This window comes from Pelmatolapia mariae, linkage group LG23 (assembly GCF_036321145.2).
Source record: "Pelmatolapia mariae isolate MD_Pm_ZW linkage group LG23, Pm_UMD_F_2, whole genome shotgun sequence".
In the NCBI taxonomy this organism is placed as follows: Eukaryota; Metazoa; Chordata; class Actinopteri; order Cichliformes; family Cichlidae; genus Pelmatolapia; species Pelmatolapia mariae.
In genome coordinates this window covers 39,433,212-39,448,380 of record NC_086246.1, presented here as the reverse complement: position 1 = coordinate 39,448,380, position 15,169 = coordinate 39,433,212, and the positions used below count along the sequence as shown (strand labels likewise).

Sequence of the window (15,169 nt, the reverse complement as noted above, 5' to 3'; positions counted from 1 at the left end):
GAGAGAGAGAGATTGGGGGGGTGGGGGGCGCACTGGCTGTTGCCTGCTAGCTGGAGACACTGCTGTTTGATTCAATATTAATGCAGTTTGAGTCGCAATGGGGGACTGAGTGACTGTTGCACAAAAGTAAGCATTTTGTGTTTGAGTGTGCGTGTGTGGAAATGAAAGATAGAGGAGGGGCAAATGCAGGGAAAGAATAGGTTGGAGAGAGAAGAACAGAAAAGAAGCAGGAGTAAGACAAAGTGTGTGTGTGTGTGTGTGTGTGTGTGCGTGCGTGCGTGCGTGCGTGCGTGCGTGCGTGCGTGTGTGTGCATGTGTGAGTGTGTGTAAGAACTAAAGAGAGGAGCTGAGATGAAGAGGGAGGGGCTGCGAGTGAAGGAGAAAGCGAGATATTGACCGACTTTGCTGTAGGAATTGGGGGGTTCTCTGTAGGGACTGAGGTCAGAATCCCCCCCCCCCAGCAGGTCTACAGTCTGCTACTTCAAACAGAGCCCACTGGAGCCCACTCTATTGAGCTCTGAGAGGGTATTTATAACCCCCCCCCCCCCCACACACACACACACACACACCCCCACCCCTCCCAAACACAAACACTGGAGAGGTGCTTGCACTGGCTGCTATGAGCCCCTTCCCATACACAGAGCAATTTTCAAAAGAAAACACACTGAGTGTACTCTTCTACGTTTGGGAGGGTGTCCGAGGGGGTGATGGGGTTGCGTGCAGCAAACGCAGAAATTAATAGTTAATGGAATGTGGGTAAGTGTGTTGTAACTCAAAGTATTTGTAGGAGACGGGTGGAAAGCAACAGACAGGTGGAAGGTAAAAGGGAGAAATGGCGCCCAGAGATGGTGTAGGAGGAGTGTGTGTATGTGTGTGTGAGGTTAAGGCACCACCTCTGCAGCCACATGTTCCCCTGCTGACTGAGGATCGAATCCTGCCAGAACGCACTGTGTGTCCCTCTCAGCTTCCCTACTGTCTCAATAAAACGGGAGCAAATTGGAGAGAGAAAGCGAGCGGGAAAGATGCCATCCCTATGGGGTCTCCACCTGCTGCCGCTGGTATTGTCTGATACTTTCATACTCGCCTTCAGTAATGTCTCACTCTCACGCTGTGTGTGTGTGTGTCTTGATGCATTTAAGGACAGATTTCTTTTTTTATATTCTCCTTGTGTGTGTGTGTGTGTGTGTGTGTGTGTGTGTGTGTGTGTGTGTGTGTGTGTGTGTGTGTGTGTGTGTGTGTGTGTGTGTGGAGGCTGTGATTATGCTGAAGTGGCTGGAGCCAAGCAGTGGCGCTGTGTGTCTAATTACAGTGGAGCAGAGCCCATTGATCAGCCATTGCAGTCCAATCTGTTTACTACAGATGTCTAACCTGCACACTTGCGCATCCATCATATTCATATTTCACATCAACACTGCTGCTATATATATCACGCAAACATGCTAATATGCCACATACAAATTTGTCCATGCTTGTACGAACAGCGAGCGTATCATCATGTATAATACTTTGATTTATTAAAGGTTTAAGAGTAGTAATGATGGTGGGAAAAGGGAGGAGGAGGATGCCATTTCTTTAGTGTCTGAAATTATTCACAGTAAGAAAAAAGTAGGACACTAAAGAATCAGAAAGACTACAACAAGAAGGCATATTCTTACTAAGATTACATCATCATGTATTTATTGTATTTCTCTTTCTTGAAGATACTCTAAAAATGCCAAAGTAAATCCCACCTGGTAGTTCCAGGGATAAATAATGACAGGCTAGCTTATATCCCGGATTTCTTTGTCTCCAAAACCGATAAAAGTTAATATTTAAGATGTTTTCTTTTTCCCAATAAATGGAGCTACTTACTTCATTCTAATGTATATGAACAGTTCATCATTTGTGTCTTCCTTTATAAAGAAACTCTGCTGAGAATTACTCTTCAGTCACGTCAGAGTTTGAACATAAAGCTTAAGTGCTCAAACATTTCCAGGTGTGATGAAATCTCTATTTATTCTATACTCGACAACTTGTACTGGATCATCACGGCCATCGGGGAGAAGCGTACAGCCCATCAGAGACATGCCAGACAGTATGGATTAAACGTGTGTGCAAGAGGATTCGTTTCCCAGCAGGACAATGAGCCTAACATGTATCTAAGCTCCACCAGGCTTGTTTGAAGTCCGAGGAGGAGCAGCAGAGCAGTGCTGACATGTGTGACATGTCTGCTCCTATTCGAAACACAGAACCTCTGGAATGGTCGTGAAGAGTGCTGAGTTAATCATTTTTTTCTATAAATAACATTCAGCTTCATTTAAAATAGTTTTTTCAAGCTGCATTTTTAAATACACTTCCCAAGATACCTGTGTTTATTAATGTAGCTCCTCGTTACACATGAGCATGGACTGCATCTCATACAAGAATATTTTTATTATGGATCTTGCTGCTTTTAGAACAGCTTCTTCTATTTTTATCAATATAGATTGATTACTGTCTTTAGGATAATAATAATAATAATAATAATAATAATAATGATGATATTTAATATATATTACAACACTCAGTTCTCCATTTATCTTATGCAGCTTCCAGTTGGTCTGAGCAGCTTTACTTCCTCCTACTGTCTAACTTTATTCTTCTGTGGTTTGTCCATGTGGTTTGCACAGATATGCATGGATAAACACGGAAACACACACAACCTCTCGTGATATATCTTAAATGCAAAACTGTGTGCAGTTACCAAGTTTTATTAGTAGCTTTTTTTTTTATTTTCACCTGCAGCCTCCACACCTCACACTGTGCATTCACATGCATTAATATGTGTCACAAAAATAGGACCCCTGTAAAAATCCCATCCAGCCAAATACAACATCTTTAATGTTTTAAACGCTTTCAAAAATGTTTTCTCATTTATTTGTATTACGATTTGCATCATATCTCAAAGAGTTCCTAATGGTTAAATGTTCTCTCCAATGCCTAAAAAGTAAGAAACACACATCCAAACGTTTTCGCCGTGAGTGCACCTGTGCGTGGGGAAGATGCAGAGTCAGCAGGACGAGTGTTTCTCTCTTAATGTGCCTCCACAGCAAGCTGACATAGTCCCGGGCTCTCTACACATCTTCTCCACCGGATAGTCACGTTCTGCCACCTCATCGACCGCTTGCTTTGTTCCGTTTCGGTCGGTAGGTGTCGCTCTCGTCGTGGCCCGGCTGCACGGGGCGCCATAGTGCGCTGCCTTTGCTACAGGCGCTGGATTTAGTAATCGATATCGATCGATCGGTGAGGAAGGGGGCCCTGATTACTGAACCAAGCTCGGCGTAGAAAAGAAAAAAAAATCGATCATTGCAGCTTTTAGAGCTACAGTAGGCACCGAGCAGAGAGACGGACATAAACTCATGCACAAAGAGCAGCCGGACAGGAGCAGAAATCCTGATTTGGCGCTGGGTGTTTTCCGAGGTGCGCGTGATGCTGATAAAAAAGAGAAATGAGATTTCTATTTCTCGCTTTGGAGCTGAGAGCAGGAGCTGACCTACTTTGGAAGAATCCCTCAAGCTCCTCGCTAACATAGAAAGATTGATTCTCACAGCCACGTTTGTCCCGCGTGCCGCTATTTTACACACATACATCATATACAGGCTACACAGGTGTAATATCATTGTCCATGAATATGCGCGCGCAGTGGAAGTCCAGTTAATCCTCATGAATGTCAACGAATGTCCCCGCAGACTGGCCCGTGCCTCCAGACATCTGGAATTCTTTAATAATGCCTTTATGCGCGGATGAAAACGGTATAAGTTAGACCCATTTCTTTTCCACTGATGACATTAATATTCTTTGCTTCACGACAAACCAAGCGAGGTTAAGAGAAAGGCCCTGGGTGTTCAATATCGATCGATAGATTCGTGAATAATTCGTGTGTGAAATTCACTTCGTCCAATTAATTATGCCTCGGAGGGGGGAGTGGGCCTGGAGAGGAGATTCATGAAGGGGGCTGGAGACGGGAGAGCGCACTGGGCAGGAAGCGGAGTGATGATCCAGCTTTCTGTGCTCCTGAAACCCGAGCAGGAAAAGGAGTAAATTATCATCACCCGCTTCAGCTGCGATTTCTGCGCCCGGCTGAATATTCACAGCTGTCTTCACGAGGCCTCCTCGATCCCTGCAGATGTGAGCTCATCTGGAGCATTAATCATTTATCGATCATTGCTGCCCTTCCTGCTCATAATGAGAAAGTCAAACCGCCTAATATTGTGCCTGTATGAAACCACGATTACACATCTGCATAAAGAAACAGTCCTGCTTGTTTTCTAAACTTCTCTGGTTGGCCCTATTTGTGATCCCTGGAAAGGAGACGAGGTCAACAGCATATGGTGATTTAATTAATTTACCAATAAACATGTTTACGGGTTACGGTTGGGTGCCTTTATATGTATGCACGCACACACACACACACACACACACACACGCACACACAGTGCCTCCCCTTTATTGTTGGAATGCAGTGCTGTCCTCACTAATAATCTATGCAGGCTGCTTGTAGCTCTACTCTTCTTCACATGGAGCATGCGTGATTGGGCAGTTTGGCGTTAAAGCTTCGGCCTGTTTATTAAATGACGTATCTGCTGTTTTGCATGGGCTATTGCTCTAAAGATTGATAGCAGTGTGCATATATATCCACACGGCCCTCTCTGCAGACTGTGGCATTCGGTTGCAGGGAAGTGCCAAGCTCTCACTCTCTCTCTCTCTTTCTCTCTCGCCAGGCCAAAACACTTCCTGCTCAATACTCCTTAATGTAATGAGTGAGAATTGGTGTTAATATACTGATAAAGCGGCACAATTTGTTTGTTTGCCTTCTCCTGCGACTCAGCTGCGAGGCATTTCTGTTCCAGCCCTTCAATAACACTCAACCTGAACTCAGTTACACCTTCGCCCACATCCCACCTTCAAGTCCGCGAGACTCTCTGCTGCCTGAAACGTTTGGAGCTAGCCTTTACCTTTAGATTTGCTGTATTAGCTCTCACAACACTCTCATGCATGCACTGGAATTTGGATTTTCATGTTAATTAGAGATTTTTTTTAAAGACATTTTTTAAGATCCGTGTCAGCCTGAGATGCTCGAAAAGCTCGTTCGGTGCTGTTTTCATCCCAGCTCGTTATTAGTGAACCCAAGAAACTGCGCAGCGCTAAGAACATTCAATAATGAGCCGAGGCTGATGGCTGTGATCATCACGCTCCTTATGAGGTTTTGGATAATTAAAAGCACTCAGCCATTTAAGCGCTGGACCGAGAGCACGGAGCTGAAATTTACCCCGCATTACTTTTTTTTTTTTGTTTAATAGCAGCCCTGTTCTGCACGCGCCATTTATTGTTATGAGTGGGTCCATTGTTAGAGTGATAATCTTATCTGTGATTATCATTGATTTCAGTGATAATTGCTTGAGTTATGTGTGATAGCTGTAATCATGATTCTTTTTTTTTATTATTACTGTGAATGTACAGACAGGTGGCCATACGGATGCTTTCCCACAAACAACAGGTGGGAGTCTATTTTTTTTTTTTCTTTAAAAAAATAATATTTTTGGAGATTTTTCGGTTAAATTTTGCTTTTACTAAATTATGTTAAATGAGCTTTCATATTTATGTTAAATCTTGTTAAATAGTCGAAATGATAAAATATTTAATTTCTTTCTTTTTTATATAATTTTACCCCAGCAGCAAATTATTCTCATAAAACGAATCAGCATTTAATTAATTAAATAACCATGTCGTTTAATATTAATCCATCACGATCATTTACTGTATAAATCAGATGTGGGGTGAAAATTTACCGACTTTGTTTTCTGTTCAAATCCCACACCATTGTTTTCAACTTTTAAATCTCGCGGGACTAGCAGGATCTGCGGACTTTAATTACCTTATTTTTATATTTGCACTCCTGAGTGGATGTGTGCACATTTGTGCGCCATTTGAGGGTTTCATATACTTGATTTCTCAGAAAAAAATATCTTCAAATGTCAGCTGGCCGCCGAGCTGTCACTTCTCTGCTAATTTTTTATTTGTCGCAGGAGAATCATCACACTGATCTGCAGTCAGATGATACTGTTTACTCTCCACGGGGACGCAGACAGGTTTTCAATATGCAGGATTTTCCAGATTCAGTTCGATACCGTCCTCACTCAATCATGCGAAGAGAGAGTCAACACAAATATTTCCAGCCCTTATTTCCCAGCCCGTTATTGCACCCATGTAATTGCATTTATCTGATTTATTCTCTCCAATGCAAGACAAAGGATATTAAAATGGAGAAAATATATTATATAATAAAATAAGGCGATGTGTCTTTATTCTGTTACAAAACGCACATGCACATTTTGAATGTCATGTTTAATTTTATATTATGTAGTCCTTTTAACACTGATGTATCGCTTGAGTTTTATTTTAAAAAGTGTGGAAATTATATTTAGGTTTTTATTTTTGTACAGTAAGATATAAAACATATTTTATTTAACTGGTTTTCTATTTTTGTGTGCAAAGTTTTTGATCAGCAAACAGCAGTGATACCGTTCAATAATAATACCAGTAGCAGTAATAAAATTATAGTAATAATATTAATAAAAATAATAATAATAATGATAATAATAATTTTGTTTTGATACATAAGGATATTCTATAATAATCTCTCACACACGCCTTAAAGTCAGAAATCCTGAAGAACGGAAATGCATCGTCAGCGCATTCACGTCCCTCACCAAAGCAACAAATTAACCAAATTATTAATTTTAGCTTAAACCCGAAGGCAGTTCGTTATATTTAATAACATGTAACACAAAGGCTGCAAAGGCTGACATCGATTCATTCATCAATTGATTTCACAGTCGTTTTGTTCCTTTGTTGATCTGTGTGGGGTTGCCCAACCGGAGTTTCGGGTTGCATCTGTGGGTACGATAAGCGGTGTTCCTGTGTGTGTGTGTGTGTGTGTGTGTGTGTGTGTGTGTGTGTGTGTGTGTGTGTGTGTTGCGGTTTGGTTGTGATCGACCCCAGGAAGACTTAAGGCTCCATACATACGAACCATCTGCAGGCTTCTTTCTTTCTTCCCAGATATGATTTTTACCTATTTTTTTATTTTATTTTTATTTTTTTACATCCAAAACATTGTTTACAAACTGTTTTACAGTGTTAGCTAAATGTCAGTTAAATCATTTAATCTTCTTTTGTGTCTGTCAAATATTTCCCCCCCTTGGCGAGAGAAACAAATTTACAAAAGATGAATATTTCTTATTTGAGTTTTTCACTCAAATTCATAATTTCTTTTTCTACCTTATGGATCTCCTTTAATGCGATGCTACATTACTTATTCATTTTATTATTTATATTTAAAGTCTTACAATGATCAAATGGATATCCGCCCTTTTCGTCTTTAATTGCGCGGACAGTGTCCTCGCCTTCTGTTCTTATCCTGCGCATTAAACGAGCCATTATCGGGCCTTTAATAACCGATGGCCTGTCAGAGCGCCAGATAAGAGGGGAGTGTGCGGAATCGCTGCTGCTTCGACGCCACTGGACACTGATTTATAACCAGCGGTGGTTTTGGTTACTCAAATCCCCAGTCACCCCTAAAAAAGTAATCTGTTACTTATTTCCTGAAGTATCAGAGACATTTGGAAAATAGCACAGCCAATCACTGCTTGGAATAAATCAGGGCTGATGACGAACTTGAACAGATCACGATAAAATTAACAGTTTGGAGCGACTGAAAGACGCCTGGAAAAAATGTGGGCACTGTGCACGCGCACAGGAGCTACCAGAGCGTGTGTTTTTTTCGGGGGCACCCCGGCGTTACATAACTCCGGTCAACATTTTAATTGCTCACCAGCTGCTCTTTGGAGTCCTCACTAACTGATGCTCTTATGCAAACCACCACAGTCTGCAGACAAAGGCCCACGGTGTCATTATAAAAGGTGTTGTTACAATAACACCTGTTATAACGACATTATAAGGGCGATATTGTCCGTTATCAGGCCTCAGCTCCACTGACGATTAGCTCATTTCACATTTAAAATCCTTTTGTGCACCTATTGAACTCCAAAGCGCGTGCACGAACAGCGAGATTAAATTAGGATTATCTTTGCTTTGGACCTTTTGTGTTTTTACTTGGAAAGAAGGGGACGCGCGCGGTGCCATTAACCCTTTGATGCGATCCGCGTGCATGCCGTTGACTCTGCCAGCAATTTGATTTAAAGGTCATTCTCTCCTATCGATCCGGTTTGGAGAGGGGGCGACTGAGCAGCGTAGGAATTGATCATCTAAAATAGAAGAGACGGTATTGGAGACTGTACGGAGCGCTGCTGCATTTATAATTGCTAACCACTCACCCCGTGTGAATTGGAACGTGCGCGCGCTGTGAGAGGAACGGGTGAAGACGTGGGAGAGACGACGCGGGCTCCGGCTTCAGTCAGGCTAATCTGATTTCTATTAAAATGACATTATTTTGAATAATAAGGTCGAAGTGGTCAGAGCCGGCTGTGCGGGACGGCCAGTGTGGGTGGGATGTGTAATGAGCAAAAAGAGGTTAAACGACTGTGAACTGTGAGTCGTCTCTCGCTGCTAATCCCACCATAGCACAGCCTTAGAGGGAAGCCAAACTCTCAGACTTTCACTTGACAGCTCCGTAAGATTCGTCCTGTTATGTGTTATGAAAGGTGAGCTGTTAATGGGAGGAAAGGTGTTGCATGGCGGAGATGGAGGGGGTTGCATGGCCGCATGGCGCAGCTCCAGAGATGGAAAGGAGATGCCGGGGAATGGAAATCGATACAGATTCAGGGCTCACCAGATCGGCCTTAACAATTGGCGCAGACGCACTCTGCATCCCGATCACACACATACTGGAGAGAAGAAATGGAGGAGGCGACATTTGCGAGGTGCTGGTGGTAAAACACTATCCTGTGGGAATGAACGTATATGGTTTTGCTTTGTGCTGTTTCGCAGTTCCAGCATGACTCCAGCGGTGCATTATTATAAGTCCTCATTTCACACTCGAACATGAGGATTCCTCTAAATGTGTTTGTTTAGGAGTCCAGCCAGCCAGCCTCTCCACACGAGGCTACAGATAATGTCATTTCATTTGGAGTGAGCTTCACTGAACTCGGGATTTAAACAAAATAGCCTCGAGGTATAACCTCAAGAAAATGACTGTTGCCCTCCCACCAGGGGATTTAAAAGGCGATGCTTGTACACGCGTGTCTCAGTACTTACAGCACATGATGCTGTGCTTAACGAACAACGAAGCTCTGAAACCACAGCTGCACTGTTTACTCCCCTATCTTCCCCTCATACATCAATTATTAACGTACCAATCGATTATTTCGCAAGCCAGCATCAAGCCATCTTTTCATGTAAAAAAAATGCTGTTTGAGATTATCCCTCATCAATCACTTCGTAATGTTTCTACCAGTGAAACCCGTTATACTGGATTAAAAATAAAAAAAAGAGCACACCTTTTAGGCATTTTTGTTACGTCAGGATATTTCCGTGAAAATCCCAAAATAAAGATGACCTCCACTTTGTATCTGCAGCTGCTAAAAGAAGCTGGAGATGTGATTTAAATGGAAACCCCGATGGGCTCCGTGCTGGACTGGAAAGTAGGATGCGTGGTGGTGTGATTGACGCGATTGTGGATTGTAATATTGATCGTTGGGTGGAAGCTGTTGGATGAAATAATGGTGTTTAGAGGCCACAAGAACGGTATCAAGTATGTATTTGGAAAACTCCAGATCACCACCTTCGACTGTCCTCAAACCTGCGGTGGATATTTCAGCACTCTGGACAGCGCCAGAAACTGACCAGCAGGAAAACGCTTTGTAGACATAAACACAAAGCTTTAACCAGCTATAACCTTCTGTGTGCCACACACAAACCAACACACATCGATTTAATTTAAAGAAAAGCAACAATTTAATTAAAATATACAAAACACCCAGAATTCATCAGTTTGATATAAAAGCCTGAGTTTATCTCAAAATGATGAACCCCTAACCAAAATGAAGGTCGTGCGTTGTAAGGAATGGAAATGGGCTGGGGATCTTAATAAATACATATATTTACCCAGGAAAATGAATGGATTAGTGCAGAGAGGAAAGGGCGCAGAGTGACGCTGATGGGGGGGATGGTGGTGGATGAGCTGGAGTATAGCTCCAGGATTAGGCCTGTGTAAACTGCGTGTAGTCCATTGAAACATGAATAGAGGCCTCCCACCGTCATTCTCGACAATGTTTTTCCTCTGTGTCCTGTGGGTCCTGACCTCCACACCCTGGCACGTGCTCCGGCCATTCAGATGGAAATGAACCTACTGCGCTTTTTTTTTTTGAGAGGGAGAGAGAGAGGGGGGGGGGGGGGGGGACCCTGGCATGCCATGGCACATTATCACTGGTAAATGGAAGGAAACGAAGCGGATATTCCTGAAATGTATTTTTTCTGATGATATTTTCCGTGTTGTCCAACATCTGTTGGAAAAACGTGAACATTACCCGGGTGCACGAACCCCAAAGAACAAACGAGGGATTATACACCGCATAAACAAACGGAACATGATAACAGGAAAGAAAAATATGTGCAGGGGCGTTTTTTTAAACCAGCTGTCCCCTTTCCCAACCTTTTCCGGCTCCCGCCTTCCCCCCTCCCTTCTGCTCCAGGGGAGAAACCAATGGGAGAGAGTGCTGAGGCGGGATAATTGATAGATGCACTGGCTATCCTTATCGATCAGGGCTGTATTGACTCGACCAAATACATTGAGATGGAGTGTGGAATTCAACACAGATGCAAAGACGAATTGTTTTCATGGTTAATGCGATCTTTAAATGCCCCCCAAACCTCACTCTGCCCGCGTCTCTCTTAAAGCTGCCCGCTTACACAACAGCCGTCTGCATAATATATGTTCAGAGTGTGGAAATGCCTTTTGTTTACGTGGCCTGTGTGTTACAGGTCTGCATATGAAGAACACAGTAAGTGGAGAAAGCATTAGGAGATGTTAAGCGTGAAGGACACACATCCCCCCTCCAAACGTGCCCACCTTTGCTCTGCTTTTCCTGTCGGCAGTGAATTGTCATGTGTGTGCGCGCGGACACTGGTATTTTCGCATTAGCTAAGCAGGGCAGCTGCATTGATTCGTGTGACTGTGATGAATTTGGAATAGTAATTTGAATTTATTGATTGATGTGGCCGAGCGAGTATGGCCCAGCCTCACTTTCAGCATCAAAACCCCCACCCGCCTCCCCCAACTCCCACTCCCAGCCCACATGAAAGCCGAGGATAATTGTGATTTTAAATGCAATGAGTAAAATGTTGCTCCCTGCATTTACATACGAGTCATTTGTCATTTTAACCCACCTAGAGTGTCCTTGCTTCTACTGTGGCAGCAGGTTGATGCACAGTGAAGGCTTAAGAATCAGCTGTTTCCAAAAAGAAGTATTTATTAATGGTGTGCTGGGAATTTCGAATAAACTTCATTTATTCATTTAATGTTGATAACATTTGTACTTTCTGGAAAACTAAAATGTGGTAAAACACTGCAGCTCTTATTTTCGTTCACCACTGAGCACCTCTAGTCTGTCCGGGACCTGAGCACATTCAAATATGCGGCAGCCGTGTGCTGCACAGGACTGTGCCACTCCAGCACGCTAGTTGAATTGAGGGTTTTATCCTGGTGCCGGGTGTGGAAGATATAAAACCCCACAGCCCAATTAGCTTTAACAGCAGTGGCACTTAAAGAGACAATTGTGGAGTGTTTAAATCTTTATTTACCAGAACCCCACTAAATACGCAAAGGAACAATTTACATGCCATTAAGTGCTTTTCAATAGGGCATTGACTGGAACTAAAATATGCCACTATATCTGCTTAATTGAACTGTTCACTGAAATACGACGCAGAAGCGCTGATTGACGTTTGGAAGAGCAGCGCGTCTAAACAAGGCCTTTACAGAAACATCAATGATGGGGGACCTTTCACTCACATCTTTGTATTAACTCCACCGTGGCGCTTGTTTTCATTTATATCCTATTAATCAGGTTGCAAGTGTTAAAGACTTTAAAGTGGGCAGAGATTTGGGTTCAAATCACAGCCTTTAATGTGACAATCTTTGCGCTATAAAAATCGAAACGATGGATCAAAGTGGCGAACCATTCAGAAAACCGAAATGCTGAGGCAGATAGGGTTTGTGCCACATTTAGTATTTGTCCTGTTAAGCTGAGATCTCATATAACTTCACAAACCGCAATAAACAATTTCTCAGCACAATGACTAAATAGGCCTTAAATCAAATTAGTAGACAGGGATCCCGGAGAGAAGAGGGGACAACGCAGACCAGAGAAAGACGCATCTGTTTGTGTCTTACAGATCCAGATCGATCATTTATCACTGCGCTACTCTGAAAGGGGACGCCTGGACCTGGAATATTGATCCATGGGAGGTCATGCTCCCCAGACTCTTTGGCCAGGCCTCAGACGATCCTTGTTTGTGACCACGCGCATATTTGACAAGGAGAGCGCAAAAGAATTAGATGAGGTTTGTTAAATAAATAAAACTGGGTGTTCGGGGCACAATGATATCAAAGTGTAGCGTTTACCTTTCAAGTAAGATTTAATCAATTTCACTCCTCGCTCTGTGTTCCTTTGTTTCGCCTCTTTCTGCGTGCATGCGTGTGTGTGTGTGTGTGTGTGTGTGTGTGTGTGTGTGTGTGTGTGTGTGTGTGTGTGTGTGTGTGTGTGTGAGAGAGAGAGAGAGAGAGAGAGAGAGAAGAGTGAGACAGAGGAAGATGGATGCACGCATGCATACTGTACTCGTGCGTAAACGTGCGTAAAGCCAAAAGTGTCTGAGCAGACTCGGTTTGCTTTGGAGTCTGTCTGTTTATGACAGACAGCGCTTCTCTTTTGTTTATCACACAATGTATGTTTATACTACTGCGCATTGTAGCATCAATCAAAATATAGATCTCCCTCAACATTTAACACCTCAACTGTCATGATGAACTTTTACTCGATACAATCGACTAATAACTTCTACTAATGTCTATTTGAGCTGCTATTGACAGTCTCGCCACATTGACTTCTAATTGATCCCTCCACATCACTCAGGCTGTCTCCTCACTCACCTGCAAGCCTCAGCGCTGACATCCGCTGGAACTCGGGCTCCTGGAGCCACTTCCACATCCTCCTGAACGTCTCTCGGCCCGACTTGAGTTTACTCCAAGGTTTAGGATTCCGCAGCAGGTCAGACAGAGTTCCCTGGGACCGACACAAGATCCTCTGAGCAAAGATGGCCTGGGGGATGCTGTAGCGCTTGAGCTCTGCTGTTATTCGCTGTGCCACCTCCTTGGTGTTTATCTCTTCCACCTGCCCTGACCCAGTACCTTGCCCGCCTCCCACCACCGTCTGCCTGTCTCGGTCTGAGAGCATGGATCCGTTTGCCTGAGAGTGCGGATGGCTGTGATGGTGTATACCGTTCAAGGAGGTCATTAGCCCGCCCCCGTGACCCCCGAGACCGCGGGCCAAGTGCTCTTCACCCCTGGACAGCATGGCTGCGTGAGACTCGAACCCCCCAGAGGACAGCATCTTGTCGTTGGAGAGGTGAGCTCCGGGACCGTAGGCGCTGAGAGTCTGCTGGGAGCTGTGCAAAGACCCGAGCCCATTGGACAGGGGCGACAAGGGCTGCCCCATCCCGGACATGTCTTTGGGGTAGTGGCCATAGAGGTTACTCATAGAGGCGAGGCTTCGGTCGTCTCTCATCAGGGTGAAGCTGCCGCTGACATTCCCAGCTGCAAGTCTCTGGTGTGCTGGATGGTGGTGAGCATGCGGGTGTGGATGGTGAAATTTCTCCGAGACCGTGGATATGGGGGGCAGGTGCTGTAGCGGCGTCAGCGTTGTGTAGGTGCTGCTCAGGCTCATCCCCGAGTCGCACGACATGGTCATAGCCGGATGCAGGGGGCCAGACAAAGCGTGGTCTGGGCGATAGTCCCCCGCTCCCTCCAGTATCGAGGCCATGCTGGACACCATGGCTGACCGCCCGTGCGACACCAAGTTCCGATGCGACGCCGACGACTGGCGCGCGTGCGGGGAGTTCATTAAGTCGCTGGTTTGATGGGAATGAGATACACCGTGCAGATTTCCGATGTTTTCCATTGTCAGCTCCATCGTTGAAAGGATCTTTATTTCCACCCCTCGCGCCACTCTCTCGCTCTCCCTCTCTCTCCCTCTCCCTCTGTCGCTCTATCTCGCGCTCCTTTCCAATAAATTTGAAACGATTTCAAAGCCAAGCCATTGATTGGAGTTGCCTCTCCGCAGTCAATCCAGCATGGTTTTAAAGGATCGGGTCCCGGCCGCCAAACAAACCGCTGCTCGGTGCGTGAAGGTGTCTGCGCCTGCCTGGTTTCTCTCCGCTGAGCACCTTCTACTATACCCAAAGCGCTGCTCGGCTCGCTGTGTGTATATTGACGTGCCCGCGCTCCTGTTAAAATGAGACCAAGCCTGTGCGCAAGTGCGCGCCCCCGTGGCCTATCCTCGCACTCGCGAACCCTGTCTGGGGCCAATCTGACGTCACTGGCCCCCGTGTCAGGGCTCGCTCGCGTTGTAAAGCGTGGACCCTCAAATCCTCGAAAAGATTGCGTTAGACGCGTTAGATAAAAGACAGAATGCGCAACATTTACACTCAGATGGATAAGAAGGACCCGCTCCTTGTTTTGTCTGATAAAAGTGTTTGACAGGCGCCAGCAGCACATGTGATAGCTGTGTTGGAGGTTAAACATGACGCGTGTCACAACAGATCACGAGGGCAGGTAAAAAAGCACATCTGGAAGTGCAAGTCATGCCTAACAGTCTTGGTTTTTCCAACTGTAAATTAAGCATGCGCTATTTTGTGCTACATATTCAAAGGGTTGTGTTTATATAGACAATAAAATATTTAACAGTGTAATAAAACGTGTGAATTACAGCCTTAAGACCCGTGTCTGACCTTTGACACGTACTTTACAGCCACTTTCCTAAAGCACATATCTTCTGAAATCAGAAATGTAAACCAATAAATGTTTCTGAAATTTTTGCTTATACTCATAACTTTTTTAAAGAAAAGTTTTGGGGGTTTTTTTCCTCCAGCAAATGTTTCTGAATAAATTTGTCGAGCTTTATTTCATCATTGCCTCCAG

The 15,169-nt window shown here is 44.4% G+C and overlaps 1 protein-coding gene across 2 annotated transcripts in view; it reads right to left on the bottom strand.

Annotated features, from left to right (window-relative positions):
* Positions 1-14,430, bottom strand: part of onecut3a (one cut homeobox 3a) — a 63,175-nt gene extending 48,745 nt beyond the window's left edge. For both annotated transcript variants that reach the window (XM_063466199.1, XM_063466198.1), the window contains exon 1: positions 13,124-14,430. In XM_063466199.1, the coding sequence (XP_063322269.1) occupies positions 13,124-14,162 (1,039 nt within the window). In that variant the 5' untranslated portion in view covers positions 14,163-14,430. The remainder of the gene's footprint in view (positions 1-13,123) is intronic.
* Between the last annotated feature and the right edge of the window lie 739 nt (positions 14,431-15,169).